At 53.2% G+C, this 15593-nt stretch overlaps 1 protein-coding gene across 1 annotated transcript; it reads left to right on the plus strand.

Annotated features, from left to right (window-relative positions):
- The first annotated feature begins 958 nt into the window (after positions 1 to 958).
- On the plus strand, positions 959 to 14652 carry Krt7 (keratin 7). The gene is made up of 10 exons (XM_085678635.2): positions 959 to 1091; positions 1266 to 1671; positions 3038 to 3249; positions 5036 to 5096; positions 6828 to 6923; positions 7274 to 7438; positions 8263 to 8388; positions 10460 to 10680; positions 13882 to 13916; positions 14310 to 14652. Exons 2-10 carry the CDS (start codon positions 1363 to 1365, stop codon positions 14465 to 14467), a joined length of 1383 nt encoding a protein of 460 aa, XP_085534761.2. The 5' UTR covers positions 959 to 1091; positions 1266 to 1362; the 3' UTR covers positions 14468 to 14652.
- The last annotated feature ends 941 nt before the right edge of the window (positions 14653 to 15593 follow it).

Here is a 15593-nt window from a genome sequence, read left to right on the forward strand (position 1 = left end):
TAGGGAGAAGCCGAGGCTTGTCTAGGTCACTGCACTAGCTGTACCCTGCTAGGATGGCACAGCCCAGCTAGAGAAAGAGGAACTCTTGGTGTGGCAGGACACAACCTTCGAAATCGGGGATGGAGTGGGGAGGGATGGCAGGGATGCAGGAGGATATAGAGGAGCCGAAGAATCGAGGATGCATCCTGAGGGGTGGGGGGTCTGCTTGGCCAGTTTAGGAGTTTCTAACTGAGAAGGCAAAGCAGGAAGAGCGGTCCATTCCCACCCTCCTTCACGCAGGACTCCCTGAAGACTCAGCTCACTGGGTGGGGCTAGAGGTAGGCTAAAGGCTGACCAGGTGAGTCTGGGAAAATGGGAGTGGGGAACACTCAGGGGCGTGATAAGTGTACTGACACTGGCTACTACACAGCAGGGCCAGACCTGGACCGTTGATTCCCTTCTCAGGTACAACCTGGTGGGCCTTTAAATAGGAAAATGGGGCAGGATGGGCAGAGTGTTTGGATGTGAATGGGAGCCAGGACACACAGTGTGAATGGGAGCCAGGGCACACAGTGAAATGCATAGGAGCCAGGACACACAGATGTACATACACATGTGTTCAGTTGTGTATCCAGACCAGCATGCACAAACTCCACTCCTGTATGCACACATGCGTGTGTCTAGGAGTGTGAACATACAGAAGTGTACATATGGGCATTCCAGAAACCCATAAAATAGTTTGAGTGGGGGGCCTCAGAGCTTGGGTGGAGTGGGGAGGGTGTTCTGCAGTTAGGAAAACAGCAACGAGGCTCATCACCAAGTCAGGTTACACAAGAACTGAGTGTCAGATCTCTCCAGGAGCAGCTGGGCTGGGAGGAAGTGTCCTATAAATGCCTTGGGCTTCCCTAGCCAGTGGGTGAGGGGTTTCAACTTTCTTAACTGGAATTGAGAATCCTCCACTTCCTTTTGTAGAACTTAGCTTCCCTGCTGGCCTCAGGAATCTGGGTATTCCCACTCCAGGCCTACTCTAGGAAGCCTTCCTCTGCCAACTGAAAGGTGGTCTCTTAGAGGCCCAGAGATTTCTGGACTGCCGGTGTCTGAGGCGTCCTGAGGTGAGGGTGTCCCAGGATGGCGTTTGACATCCTGCATACATTTCTGTCGTGGACAGAGAGCCTGGGCGGAGGCTGGGGGCGGCGCGAGGGCAGAAGGCGGCCCCAGAGGCCCCTGGCGGCAGAGAAAGGTGGCCAGCGGCCAGCCCCGCCCTGTCCCCACCTGTGTGTGCTCAGGGCCCGCACGGAGGAATAAAAGGTCGCACTCTGCCTGAGGTCAGCCAGTTCCCACTGCTCCTCGCCCGCCCGGTCCAGCCAGCCACGTCCAGCTGCTATGTCCATCCACTTTAGCTCTCGCTCCACCGCCTTCCCCGGCCGAGGTGCCCAGATGCGCCTGAGCTCCAGCCGTGCTGGCGGCTTTGGTAGCAGCAGTCTCTATGGCCTGGGCAGCTCTAGGCCGCGCATGGCCGTGCGCTCTGCTTATGGAAGCCCGGTGGGCTCTGGCATCCGAGAGATCACTATCAATCAGAACTTGCTGGCGCCGCTGAGGGTGGACATCGACCCCACAATCCAGCAGGTGCGCCAGGAGGAACGTGAACAGATCAAGACCCTCAACAACAAATTTGCCTCCTTCATCGACAAGGTGAGACCGATGTGACACACCCCAGTCAGGCCCTAGCGGTTCTTAGCGGTCACGCCTGCGTCAGTCCTGCCCAAGGAGGCCTGCCGGGGTTTCTTTCTTTCAGTGTCTTGGGCGGGATCTTTGTAGAACTCTCCGTACACCCTCCTTCAGTTTCCAAGCTCCTTCTCTCCTCCAGCAGCTGGCCCTGTGTACTTCCCTTTCCTCAAGGATTCTAAGATCTGCCCATCTTCCTTTGTTTACTGGTCTCGATCTCCATCTTTGTTTTCTGGTCTGAGATCTCTGTGGCTTTGGAGCCACTGTGGTGCAGGGGCGAGGCTGGGAGCTCTGAAGGCCAAGGCCAATAGTTAGTTCTTTTCTGCCTGGGTCCCTCTTCCTGAGAGGAGGTTGTGGGGAGTCGGGAATGAGGTGAAATGACTGTTCTTTTCCAATGAGAGAAGGATATATCTGAGAATAGATGCCGGGGCGAGGGAGGTTCCTGCCCCACCTACCCGCCTGTTCCTCTACTTTCCTTTGCTGGTAGGAGATGAGGTTATCTCTGCCTTTGGAGATGGCCCAGTGGGGGATAGGGACTGGGTTGAGGGACCATCAACAGGAATCCTTTTGAAGATAATGCTCCCTGATTGTCCATTCCTACCATTCATGGCCTTCTAGGGACAAGAGAGGCAACTTGGGTCTCAAAGAAGGGGTCCCAGGAGAACTGAGACCTTCAGCCCTGCCTGGCCCTTTGGCTAGAGCCCATTCCCCTGTCTCAGTGTCTTCCTTCCAACACTCCTGCCTGTACTATTTTGTCCTATAAATCCTTAGAAGAAGTCCCCTCTCCTCCAGCTGACCTAGATCTGGGCTCCTGCCTTGATGCTGGGCCGGACTGTCCTAATTCAATTCCTGGTTTTCAAGGCTGCTGGTTTTGAGGCAGCTCCTTTTACCTTCTTCCTGTCTTCAGGCTGAGTGTTCCTTTTGGTCCTGGGATGGGAGTCAATGCTTCTTTTCCTTGGTTTGGTCCTAACACGCTGCCCTGAGGCCTGACTGGAGGAAATGGGGAGGAGAAAAGATACTGAGGAAGAAGGAGTAGTACCAGCCTGGAAGGAGGGGCAGTCCAGTCAACAGCCTAATACTCTCACCCGTGGTTTCAGAGAAGAAAGAGGCTGCTAAAGGGCGGAGAGAGAGAGAGAGAGAGAGAGAGAGAGAGAGAGAGAATGAATATCATTGAAGCCAAATTGGCTAGAAATGCTTATACGCCACCAAACCAAGCCCGCCTCCTCCATATTAGGGTTCTGGAGAGGAGAAGTGAGCACTGGGGACCAACTGTGGGTCTGTGGGCTCTGCTGGGTGGCGCCCCTCAGGAGCCACCTCTTCCACACCCCTCCAGGTGCGCTTCCTGGAACAGCAGAACAAGATGCTGGAGACCAAGTGGGCCCTGCTGCAGGAGCAGAAGTCAGCCAAGGGCAGCCAGCTTCCCCGAATCTTTGAGGCCCAGATTGCGGGACTGCGGCAGCAGCTGGAGGCACTGCAGCTGGATGGAGGCCGCCTGGAGGCGGAACTGCGAAGCACGCAGGACGTGGTGGAAGATTTCAAGAATAAGTAATGTCCCTGGTGCCACTCGGAGGACCCCAGGCCTGGGGCAGTGTGCCTTCCACTCATAGGCACTCTGCAAGTATCCCTGGTTCAGGGGTCAGAATTCATAGCTGCCCACCACTAGAACTGCCTGAGCGGTGTCCCTGCCCCACCTCTCTCTTTGCCTCCCAGGGAATGTTGTTGGGGCATTCTGTTCATTGCTTCCCCTGGCTTAGTCGAGAGAAATAGCACAGTCTTCCCTGACAGTCCTGGTTCCTCTGGGTGCCTGCTAAGCCCCAAGGTCTCAGGTGCCATAGGCAGAAGGTATCCCATGATAGAGGACTTCAGAACTTGAAACCCTCACAGATTATTCTAGAACTGTGTGCTTATTTATTTATTTATTTATTTACTTATGTGCAAATGAAGGATTGGAACCAGACAGTCTATGGGACTTAGTCAAGATTTCATAGTAGGTCACAGGAAACTTGGTCTTGAATTTGGGTCCCTAACTCCCAGATGTGAGAAGGAAAGAAACAGATGGGAATGATGGTTTTGATTGACAGGGCAGGGCTCAGGACAGAGCCAGGGAAGAGGCTACCAGAGACAGGAAGCCTGGAGTTTGTGGACAAGCCTTTGAATGCCCTTGTGGCTCATTTTTTCCCTCCCTGATCAGAAAGCAAAGCCTAAGGCTTGAGCTGGGCCCCACCCTGCCCCCTGTCCCTGGGTACTGGGGGCAGCTAGTGTGCTTTGTGGTTGGGTGACTAAGCCAGGCATACCAGCCCTGACTGGAGGAGAACAAACAAGACCTCCGGGGAGTGTCTCCCACCAGCTGCTTCCCTTGGGCTTTTGTCAACAGACTAATCTCACAGTGGGTAGAACCAGACAGGTGCAGGGCAAAGGGGCTGTGAGTAGCCAGCCACCCCTGCTGCCTGGGATTCAGCCTGCACCCATCTCCCTGCACTAGATTCCCCCAGAGCATCTGGCTTCTATGGAGCCAGACTGAGCTCCAGGCAGAGGGTGAATGGGAAGCTGGCAGCGGGCACAGGGAAGGAAGGGCATGGAGCTCTGAGAGCATCAGCCAGTGCATTTGGCGGCAGCAGCCCAGCACCAAGGCGGGGCATCAGGGAGCCTTGCAGATTTGTAGCTTCTGTGGGACCGAAGTGCCACTCTGGATGCATGAATGTCCTGAGCCTGGGCTCCTGCCGGCAGAGATCCTCCCCGAAGCAGGTGCCAGCTCCTTGAGAGGAAGAGGGATTTGGGGGGAGATGTGGGCTACCACCAGCTACCACTTCGTACGTACTCTGTCTGTTTTCCCCATTTGAACTTCCTCTGCGCACTTCAGGGGTGGGCCTAGCTAGTGGTCAAAGCAGGTGCAGTGGAGTCAGCTGCCAGGGGTTAAAGCCAGGGCTTTGTCCCTTTGCAGTGCAATGACCCGGCCAGGTGACTTGCCTCTGTGCTTTCAGCTCTGACAATCACAGTATTATATTGTAGGGCTATTGGGAGGGGGAGTGAGTTATTCCACAGGAAGTGCATGCCACTAAACATGCACTTTAGGCCCCATTAAACAGCCCCTAAACCTGGCTCTGTTTGCTTTCCCCACCAGTAGATACAGCCTTTGGCTTCTAATTCACATACATTTCCCGAGCCCCTTCCCTCCATGCCGAGATGCAAAGACTTGGGCCTATTTGCATGGAAGTAAGAGAAATTAGGTTTTGTAACTGTGCCACCTGCTTTCTTAGGTGTGTCACTGAGTGTTGTGTGTGACTGGCCTGAGACAAAGCTGGGCTGTCCACATGCCCCTCTCTGGTTGCAGGTATGAAGAGGAAATCAACCGGCGCACGGCTGCTGAGAACGAGTTTGTGTTGCTGAAGAAGGTGAGGGGCAGAGGCACTGGGGGCTGTCTCATACCCAGGGTGGTACCAGGGTCCTTAGGGCCCCTATACCCCAGGGCTAGGTCTGTGGTCAAGGCCTGCCTTTGACTAAACAGAAGGGAATTATGAGTTTGGGGAAGTCACAAAGTTATATAGGAGTAGGACAACCTGTGTCCTCATGCCGTATGTTCATGTATGCTTGTATGTGCACATGCAAGCATACATGCACCTGTGCACATGTACATGTCTGGTAGGCAAATAGAGTTGTTTCCAGACCTTTAGGGTTAGAACTAAGACAAAAGATAGAAGTTTGAGAGGGAGGTCTTAGGATCATCTAAGGAAGTGTCTTTTGGGGGTCAGAACTTTTACCCCAGACCTCAGGGCTCCTGGGTGGTCTCAGATGTTTGCAGAATGAACAATAATCTGTCTTGAGTCAGGATGAGCTCCCTGTTCCTGAAGATGTGCAAGTGACCTTTGGTAAGCCGTAGAGGTGTCTTAGAGGGATTTGTGCTACCAGACTTTTAGAATCCCAAGTCCAAACCCTTTCACCAAGCAGCTCTGTATTCCAGACCCTGCTGCAGGTGTACTGCCTGGCCACAGAGCGCGCCCTTGAAGACCCATGAGGTCAACCCAGAGAGTAGGTAGAAGAGTGCAATGGTTTTCTCCACTGTCAGCTTGACTAGATCAGCTAGGAGTTGGATATGGCAGTACAGACCTTTAATTTTAGCTTGGCTGAGGTAGAGGATTGCAAGCCTGAGGCCAGCGTGGACTATATAGTGCATCCCAGGCTAGCCCGGGCCACATAGTAAGAACCTGATTTATTATTATTATTATTATTATTACTGTTAATCACTTGCAACATTGGTGAGGTTCTGGGTGTGTCTGAGAGGGCGTCTCCAGAGAGGGCTAACTGAGGGAGGAAGCTAGGGCCCTGGACAGAATAAAAGGGATGGACAGAGAGAGACATAGTCAGGTAGATATGTAGATGGGTGGATGAATGGATGGATAGATAGGTAGGTAGGTAGATCCATGATAGACAGACAGACAGACAGACAGACAGAGTGAGCCAGAGCCAAAAGAGCATCAAAATTCCCTCCCTCTGCTTCTGGTCAGCCGTCAGTCATGATGTGAGCTGCCATGTCTTCCAGGCTTTCTCTGCTCTGACAAACTGAGGCTTCTGAAACCCAGAGGCTAGACAAATCTTTCCTCCCTGACATTGTTTGGGCTGACATTTTGGTCACAGTGATGTAAAAGCACTGACAGAAGCCTGTCTCCCACCTGGGCTGTGACCGGCGTTCACTGGCCTCAGAGTCACCCAGTGTTTCCAGTGAAGCTGGCCAGCTGGGGTTGCTCATCGTTAGGAGGATGAAGGGGATCTGAATGACTGGTGTTCTGCTCTTACACGGATGGAGAAGATGAGGTGTTCAGTGTGGAACTGACTCTGCACACAGCCAGGATGTCTGAGCCAGGATTGTGTCCATACCATGAAGCCTTTGGGAGCTGGTCACATGTTTGGTCTGGGTCCCAGGGTTGAAGGTGCTGGGGAGGTAATGCTGGTTGTGGAGAGGCTGGAAATGTGACCAATCCAGCAACCTGCAGGGCCAGCGAGGAAGTTTCCGGGGAGGCAGGAAATATCCTGAAATATCGAGCAGGATTGATGACTTGGTCTCATCTCTACTGGCTGTTCCCTGTCTTGAGGACGTGGTGTCTCTCTATTCTGTCTTTCCACCCCAGGATGTGGATGCTGCCTACATGAACAAGGTGGAGTTGGAGGGCAAGGTGGATAGTCTGAATGATGAGATCAGCTTTCTCAAGACCCTTAATGAGACGGTGAGTTCCAGGGTGGGTGGCATGTCATCTTCTAGCCTTAGGAAGGAGCCCTGCTGACCATCACCTGGCAGGGGTTGGGCCAAGGCTAGTACCCTGAGGGGACCTCGCAGGAGGAGCTGCTGTGTGCACCACATTTTCTCTTTCTCTCTTTTAGTCCTACCAGATTCTGCTCTTTGAGATGCTAGAAGCCAGGGTGGGCAGAACTATTCAGCATGTGCTGGGTCCTCACTGGCTGTTCTCCCCACTCCGGCTTCTTCTTGCTCTTTTCCTTGGGTGGGTTCCAGTGTGGTATGGAATGGGGCGGATCATGTCCCAGACATGCAGCCCAGTGTCCTGCCTGGTCCCTGCAGGAGTTAGAAGAGCTGCAGTCCCAGATCTCAGACACATCCGTGGTGCTGTCCATGGACAACAGCCGCTCCCTGGACTTGGATGGCATCATTGCCGATGTCAAGGCTCAATATGAGGCGATGGCCAAACATAGCCGGGCTGAGGCTGAAGCCTGGTACCAGACCAAGGTGTGTGGCCATTTGGGGACATCTTCTCCTCTAGGGGGCAGCTCCCTTTCTCCTCATCCTGTTTCCAGTCTTCGGGACCTGGCAGGCACCAGTGATTGAGAACATGGTGGGCTCGAGTTCAGGGTAAGAAGGAGCCAAGGCTAGTTCCCTGCCTTAGGGCTGAACACAGGCTGAGGCTGATGGGGCCGAGGAAGAGCAATGAGACATATTGAGAATGGTTCAGTGTCAGTGCTGATCAGTGGGATACACTTACACGGGGCTAGGCAGTGTTTTCTGTCACCCCAACGTGTCTAATCCACAGAACAGCCCTGCTGGGTGTGTGCTGCTGTGATTGCCATTCTAAACATGAGGCCCAGAGAGGTTAAGTCAGTTTTCCAGCTCACACAGCTGGTAGGTGAAAGAGCGGACACTAGCTCTTGAAGTGCAGTGTTCCAGGAACGGGAGGCTTACTTGTTACTATAGAGTCAAAACAGCTGAGGGCAGGCAATATGCTAAGGACATGGGAGAGACATGGGCTAAACCAGTGTCACCGAAGGAAGTCAGAAGCCAGGTTTGAAGGGTGCAAAGGGTGTGGAGCCCAGCAGTGTGCATAGATAGAGAAGAACAGGCCTGGACTCATGCTCTCAGATCCTGGCTAGGAGGGGACAGAGACTGCCCTGTAGATTGGCCTTTTGGGATTGTGAATGTGGGGGCTTGGGTGGTAGTGGTGGCTGAGGTCTTTCCTGGGAATGTAGGCTGGGAGAGGCTTTCTGTGGGTGGAGAGAAGGCCCTGGTGGTTGGCAGTGATGGCCCACCCTGCCATCATTGTGTTCACGACCTTTCAGTTTGAGACCCTCCAGGCACAGGCCGGGAGACATGGAGATGACCTCCGCAACACCCGGAATGAGATTGCGGAGTTGAACCGCACCATCCAGAGGCTGCAGGCTGAGATTGACTCCGTGAAGAACCAGGTGGGGACCTGCCCTTCTGCTGCCTTATCCTTGCTTTTTGGGAGTGAGAGGCAGCTAGCCAGGTCAAGGTCAGGGTGAATCTGGGAGGCCTGGGCCCAGGTGGATGTAGCTCACATCTCAGGCCTACCTGATGGAAAACTTTTGACCAGGGCCTGGGCTGGGTTGACAGTAAGAGTCGTGGCTGGGCGTGGATCCGGTGGAAGGGAGCTCAGGTCACCAACCAAAGAGGAACCACTCTGACACTGAGCACTCTGCTTGCCCCTAACTCTGGGCTCACAGCGCATCCGTCAGAAATCCTTACACGCCCCACCCCGTCTTCAGTCTGGACCACACCCTTTTCTCCTTTTACTCAGGCCATGCTAGCCTGCTTCCTAAATCTTCCTTCACCTAGCATTCATGCGCCAAGGCTCCCAGTCCACCAGCCTGTGATTCCCCCATCTCTGTCCAGGGCTTTTGCTTTATCATTTGTGGGATTTAGGGCCAGAGTCCCCGTGTGGGAACTGGCATCTTCCATCCCCAGCCACCACACTAGCAGCCACCTGAAGGGCTTTGAAGCACCTTCTACGGTCTGGAGTGTTGGAGGTTATTAAATTATTGGCTGTCTTCAGCCCCCTGGAACTGCATACTTCTTGAGAGTGGAAGCCATCTGTCTGACCTCTGGTCCTGTCTTCTGGAGCCTGTTACGCCTCAGGGACGGAAGTCTTAAAGGAGAGTCTGAGAGCACATGCACTTTATTGGAAGCTGGGATGGGGGTGTCAATGAGGGACTGAGGTGCCAATGTGGTTACGACAGTTCAGCCCGAGCAGGCATCTGCAGCATGGGCGGGCAGAGGATGCGTGCTGCAGTCTCAGCAAACGTTTCACTGAACTGCGGTCGCAAGGTAGAGCGGTTTACCCAGGAAGAGCCTTCTCTGAGCCCTGCAGGTGGGTTATACACAGGGCAGCTGCTGCCTTCTGGCTTGGATGCGGAGCTGTGAGTCACCCAGGGAAGCAGTCCAACTTCTTGGTCAGAACAGGAGGCTCAGGGTAACGAATGGTCCGAATGGTCCTTCCTCAGACCGTAGCCTTCACCACATCCACCAGCTTTCTCAGACGGCAATCATCACTGAGGGCCTCAAGGGACTGGGGTGGTCTCTAGAGGCAGGGGCTGCCTTGCCTGGCCCAGGGGACACTAGTGTGTGAGGACTCCACTGAGTGGGGTCCATGGAGTAGAGAGGTGGCGACTTCAGCTGAAGGGAGAAGACCCTAGGATGGAGAGGGATCCTCATGAAGGCAGAGACACCCTGGGCTGGAGTGTATGGGATGGGAGAGGGAAGCAGCTTTTGTTAGTGGTTGTGTTAGCCAGCGATCTACCCTTTGTGTAAAACACTGCAGAGCACCAATTTAGAGGAGAAAAGAGTTGCTTCGGCTCACAGTTTCAGTGCCTGGTTTAAGCATCGTCACTTCGAGTAGGTGGCTACGTGGAACATTGTGGTGTGTGTGTGGGTGGATGGTAGTACAGAATTCCTCGTCTTACCTCAGCCAGAATGCAGAGAAGGACCAGGGTTCCTCATTCCCCTTCATGGACCTGTCCCCAGCGACCTCGTGACCTCAGTTCTTTCCACTAGCCCCATCCCCTACCCTCCTCCTGATAAACACCATCGGCTGGGGACCAAAGCTTCACACATGGGCCCTTGATGTCCATTCAAGACCAAAACTGTGATAAGTAGGGGAAGTTCCCAAAGCTGGGGAAGCCCTAATGCTCATAGTAAGTGGTAGCTGCTCTCAGCAGACACCGGCCTGTGGGAACCATGTCTCATCCCCTTACCCTTACTGTATTCCTGTGGGATAGACACTGATCATTACTCTTTTAGAAAGAAGAGTCTTTGGCTTGAAGGGTACACTGCTAGAAAGTGGCAGAGCCAGCATCAGCTCCTAAGCATTGGCTCCTCATATCCTTGTGTCTAACCTTCAGGATTCCCTGGTGTTTGGGGGAGTAGGCAGGGCCAGTGAAGCCTACTGGAGCATCATGGTTTGGTAGGAAGGCAGTGGCCAACTGTTCCCTCTGCTCATGGTCTCACTACCACCCACAGCGTGCCAAGCTGGAGGCCAGCATTGCTGAGGCTGAGGAGCGCGGGGAGCTAGCACTCAAAGATGCTCATGCCAAGCAGGAGGAACTGGAGGCCGCTCTGCAGCAGGCCAAGCAGGACATGGCGCGGCAGCTGCGGGAGTACCAGGAGCTCATGAATGTCAAGCTGGCCCTGGACATTGAGATTGCCACCTACCGCAAGCTGCTGGAGGGCGAGGAGAGCCGGTGAGAGATGCAGGCTGAGCAGGAGGTCCTGGGGGATCAGTAAGGTCTGGCTTTGCTATTAATATACCCACAGGCATCTCCTAGGTGCCCTTCCTTTGCAGGGTATAGGGTGGGAGGGACAGGGTGCCCAAAGTCCCTGATTGTTGCTTAGCCCTGTAGAAAATGTTCTTCCGGGTAGAAAAGCCATGTGGTAAGTCCCTTCCTAAGTAGGACCATTAGCAGTGTTGGAATTTAAAAAGTGGTGGGCGAGAGAAAGATATCATGCAATGAAGTTCATGTGGAGGGGTTTCTATAAAGGGAATGCAAAAAGAGGGAAGGGGAGGTGGGGAGACAGGCCTCTAGGGACAGAAACAGCAGAAGAGAAGAGAGAAGCAGAGAGTGGGGGAGACAAAGACAGGCAGAGAAATAGAGAGAGAGAGAGATGGGAGGTGGGCAGGGTCCTTTAAAAGGGAACGTAGCAATGTGCACAGGGGATGCTCTCAGTGGCTGCAGCTGAGGACGGATCCTGTCTGAACCCCAAGGTCAGGCCAGTACAGATGCCTTAATACTAACAAGCAGAGCTTTTAAAAAATGAGTTGTTCCTTGGTATGGTGCATGGACATGTGTGCATAGGTTCCCATATTCAAGCTGATGCTTGGAGGTCAGGGGAGGATGTCAGTGTCCTGCTCCATGTTTGCCTTGCTTTGAGACAGGGTCTCCTATGGAACCTAGAGGTAGGCTGGTGGCTAGATAGTTCCAGTGATCACCCTGTCTCCCACCTGCTCCCCCATAGCACAGGCACATGTGAGGCCACACCTGGCTTTTTATGTGGGTCCTGGGGATTCAAATGCAGGTCTCAGCAGGTGCTCTTACTCATTGAGCCATCCCCACAGCTCCTAGCATTGCCTCCAGGGTCTGCAGAAACACAAGCTGTGGTTCAGTCACCTGAGGGACAGAGCAGTGTGCAGCTGAGGGCTGCTGATTGCTGGCCCATGAACAAGCTAGGCCACTTTTCATGGCTACCGGGGCTCACCATGTGGCACTCAGTGTGCTAGAAGCATTTTCTCTGTCCCCAGAGCTGTTTGCATAGTCACCTGCAGTGAGGGGAAGACTGGTAGGGGCTGGGCTGGCTTCCTGCAAGATAGAGCTCCTCTGAGGCTGCTTTTGTTCTTAGAGGCTGCAGGGACTGATTCCTTCTGGGGCCCCACAAAGCTTTGTCCTGGAGAAGGTTAGGGTTTGGCGAGGCGAGAAGTAACCATGTCGGGAAAACATGGGAGTAGCCTCGCTAGTCTTCACTTGTTAGAGTTAGAATCCAGCGTAGAGGCAGATAATATTTAAGCCATGTTTCTGCCCTCAGGGAGGAAGCACATTCACCGTGGAGATAAACACCTGCAAAGGAAAAGCTCAGAAACCAGGATCTTTAGCTTTATTTATTTATTTGCTTATTTATTTATTTATTACATTTGTTTACTTACACTTATTAAAAAACAAATTAGTTTAGAAAAAAAACATTTATATTGTGTGTGTGTGTGTGTGTACACACGTGCTACAGTGTGTGTGTGTGTGTGTGTGTACACACGTGCTACAGTGTGAGTGGAGGTCACAGTTTGGGGACTAGGTTCTCTCCTTCCACTGTGTGATGGGACTCAGGTTGTCAGGTTTGGTGGCGAGCTCTCGTACCTGCAGGGCCGTCATCCTGGCCCCATTAACTTACAATGTTTAAATGCTAAGTTCACTGGAGAACTTTTTCTCTCCTAAGCTGTGTGTGTAGGTAAGATGAATGGAGCAGACCAAAAGGTGGGTGTGTGTGGGAGCAGGACTGGGGGGGTGTTGAGGCGGAAAGCCTGGGTGGTAGGAAGACGGGGAAGGGGGCATAGTTGAGAATGTAGGCCAGAGGTAAAAGAGGGTCTGTGCACCCTATTTAGTGTTATTTGTTACACTGTTTATACGAACATTTATTTAACCACCTGACTTCTTTGTGAAAAGAAGAACTGAACATCAGAGGCTTCTGGAAGACAGGCTGCTACACAGGATGTCACACAGGCTATCCCACAGGCTGTCACATAGGCATGTCTTACATGCTGTCCCACAGGCAGCTGCATCTGAGAGGCCTCTCTGCACCTTCCTATCTACATGGGGCCCTGATTCTTCCTGTTTTAAATCCCTCAACCCCTTTAACTTTTCCTAGGCATTTCAGGGATTGTGGCTCTGAAACTTTCATAATTGTTTTGAGTTTGTATTCTTTGAGATACAATGTTGCAAATTTAGTCACAAAGTCAATATATACTTGGAATGGAAGAGCAAATCAGTCTCTGTAACTTGGACATCAGGACTGTTCCCAGCGTGCCCTTTAGATAGTGCCCTGGAATTGCTGCTTGGTGGCACCCAGCCCTTGGCGCTCCAACTTGTAGCAGTCTCTGCCATTGGTCTAGCATCCTGGAAGCATCCCGAAAACCTGACCCTTTCCCACCTTCACTGTGAGGCTGCTGAGGCCAGTGGATCCTCGCTGCCCCTCCCCATCAAAGTAAGGTATCTCCCCCCCCCCCTCGCCAAGCAACTGAACCCCAAGGCCAAGAGCTTGGTGACAATGGGACTATGAGTCACCAAACAAACACACCCAGCTGTCTCAGATTTTGAATTTCCACTGCAAGACCTGTTTCAGGCCCACGGGCAGCTGAAAACCACCCCGCCTTCCCCTACCCTCTCAGTCCTGGCTGGAGCCAAAGTCAGTCAACAATTCATTAATTATTTCAGCATCTATTAAGTAATTGCTAGTTCCAGTCCTTGTGCTAGGGGCTGAACACAGGAGTCCGTAAGCAGCAGCCCATTTTGAGAACTTCTGGTGAGAAAGGGCAGGCCTGCTCACAACTAATAAGCATGGTAATCGTATCCCAAGCCCTAGGTGTTTGGGGCTCGTAGGGAAATTGCATGCAGCAATGTTCACAAACAAACCTGTCACCTTGGTTCTGGAGGTAGGCCCGGTTTAGAGATGGGATACGGATGCCCTGGAACTTTGATGTAGGCCATGTAGTTGATTGGGAACGGGGACTAAGTGGCCTCTTCGCTCCTACTCTTCAGTGATTTTGAAACAAGGCTAAAGATGAGCTGGAAACAAGAAGGGAGGGATGGAGATTCTGCTTGGCCTCTGGAGGCTGATGCCTGGCAGTGCTAGCTCCGCCCTGAGGTGAGAGCCACCCTTATAGACCTATCCTCTTCTCCCAGGTTGTCTGGAAGTGGAATTGGCCCTGTGAACATCTGTAAGTTCTTGGCTACTCCCCCACCCCCACAGTGCCAGCTGTGAGGACTTAGCTGGCTTAGATAGCTAGAGCATAGTAGATTGGCCCGAGAGCCCTGGCTTGTGGAGTTGGGAGCTTCCCCTTCCACACACAGTTCTGGCAGGTTCCATGGAACCCATATCCACCCAGCTCAGGGGCTCAGAGCAAGAATGCAGAGGAGAGAGTAGAGGGAAGCCAGCGAGGAAAGGCTTTGAGACCCTGGGGAGGGCCCTGCTGCTGTAAGGAGTTTCTTTTAGGCTGGGGGGCCTTGCTAGAGAAGGGAGGCAGGGCAAGGGGGGGCGGCTGTGACAGGAAGGTGGGCTGGGGGAAGTGTGGCAGGGGTGTGTGCACTAATCAGACCCTCTCCTCTTCCAGCTGTAGTGAATTCTACTGGGGGCAGTGGCAGCAGGCTCGTCTTCGAGGGAACCATGGGGAGCAATGCTCTGAGCTTCTCAAGCAGTGGGGGGCCCAGGGGGCTCAAGGCCCATTCCATCAGGACCACATCTACCACCCGCAGGAGCCCCCACAACTGAGCACATATAACCAAGCTTGTGGACTTGGAGAATCTCCACACCCCTTTGCCCACATACGGAACCCTTCCAGCTTCACATCCTTGTCCCACCTACAGGACCCCTCCTGCTTCGTGTCCCTGTCACAAGACAGAAGATGCTCTGAAACTGCTGTTGGTTTTAGTAAAATTTTCCTCTGAACGACCTTCCCTGGCAGCCAGGAATGATGTGCAGAGGGAGCAGAGGGTATGGCATGCTCAGGACTGGGGTTCAGATTGATAGGGGTGTGGCTCCAAGGTACTGAACCCCTTTCCAGGGTGCCATCTAGGCCCCTGTCCAGGCTGGGGTTGGTTCCAGTGCCTCTGCTGAGGGCATTCAAGAAGGCCTCAGGGGACAGGTGGCAACAAGTAGATGCTGAAGAAACCCATCCTCATCAATTCCTGGGACCTAGGACTATGTGTTCTGATACTTTTGAGGGGTTCCTCTGCAACTGAGATTCCCAGGGGGTGACAGAGGGAGGTCTGGTATAGCAGGGGTCTCAGAGCCTAGGCTATGGATAGAGAGTCTGTGCCTGGATCCCTGGATGGAGGAATGGCTGTGTCTAGATACCTAGGGAGGGAGGAGGGGACCTCTGTGCAGGGGCCTCCCAATGTCTGGGTCTCTGCTGTAGAGCTCCAGGTGTCTATTCATTGAGAGGATTGATCCCAGGCATGGGGCTGGTTTGAGGTCTCCAAGTGTGGGGCCCACAGGGTAGGGCTGGGAGCAGCATAAGGTGGTTGTAATAAAGATCTACAAGTGAGCCTCAAAGGATAGCAGGGAGTGGGTGGGCACAGTGGACAGGATGCAGCCCATCATCAAGGATGTGACTTCTGAGGAGTCTGTGTATTTGACCGCATGGGCATGGAGTTTTGAACTTGGGTGTGGTGTGGAACAGGACACGGAGGAAGTGGACTACTGGTGTCTTAGAGCTCTGAGTGGTGAAGTCCACATCCAGGGTAGAATCTGTCCCTCAGTGCCTTGTGATTCTTTGTATGTGGGTGTGGGGCCTACCAACTCATCCCCTGTGCCTTGAGCACTGTGCTGTGCAGAGTGGATAAGTATCCGGAGACAACCCTCCTCCCGGCTTCGGACTGGTTGGCTTGGACAGGCA

This window comes from Myodes glareolus, chromosome 19 (genome assembly GCF_982192425.1).
Source record: "Myodes glareolus chromosome 19, mMyoGla1.1, whole genome shotgun sequence".
In the NCBI taxonomy this organism is placed as follows: domain Eukaryota; kingdom Metazoa; phylum Chordata; class Mammalia; order Rodentia; family Cricetidae; genus Myodes; species Myodes glareolus.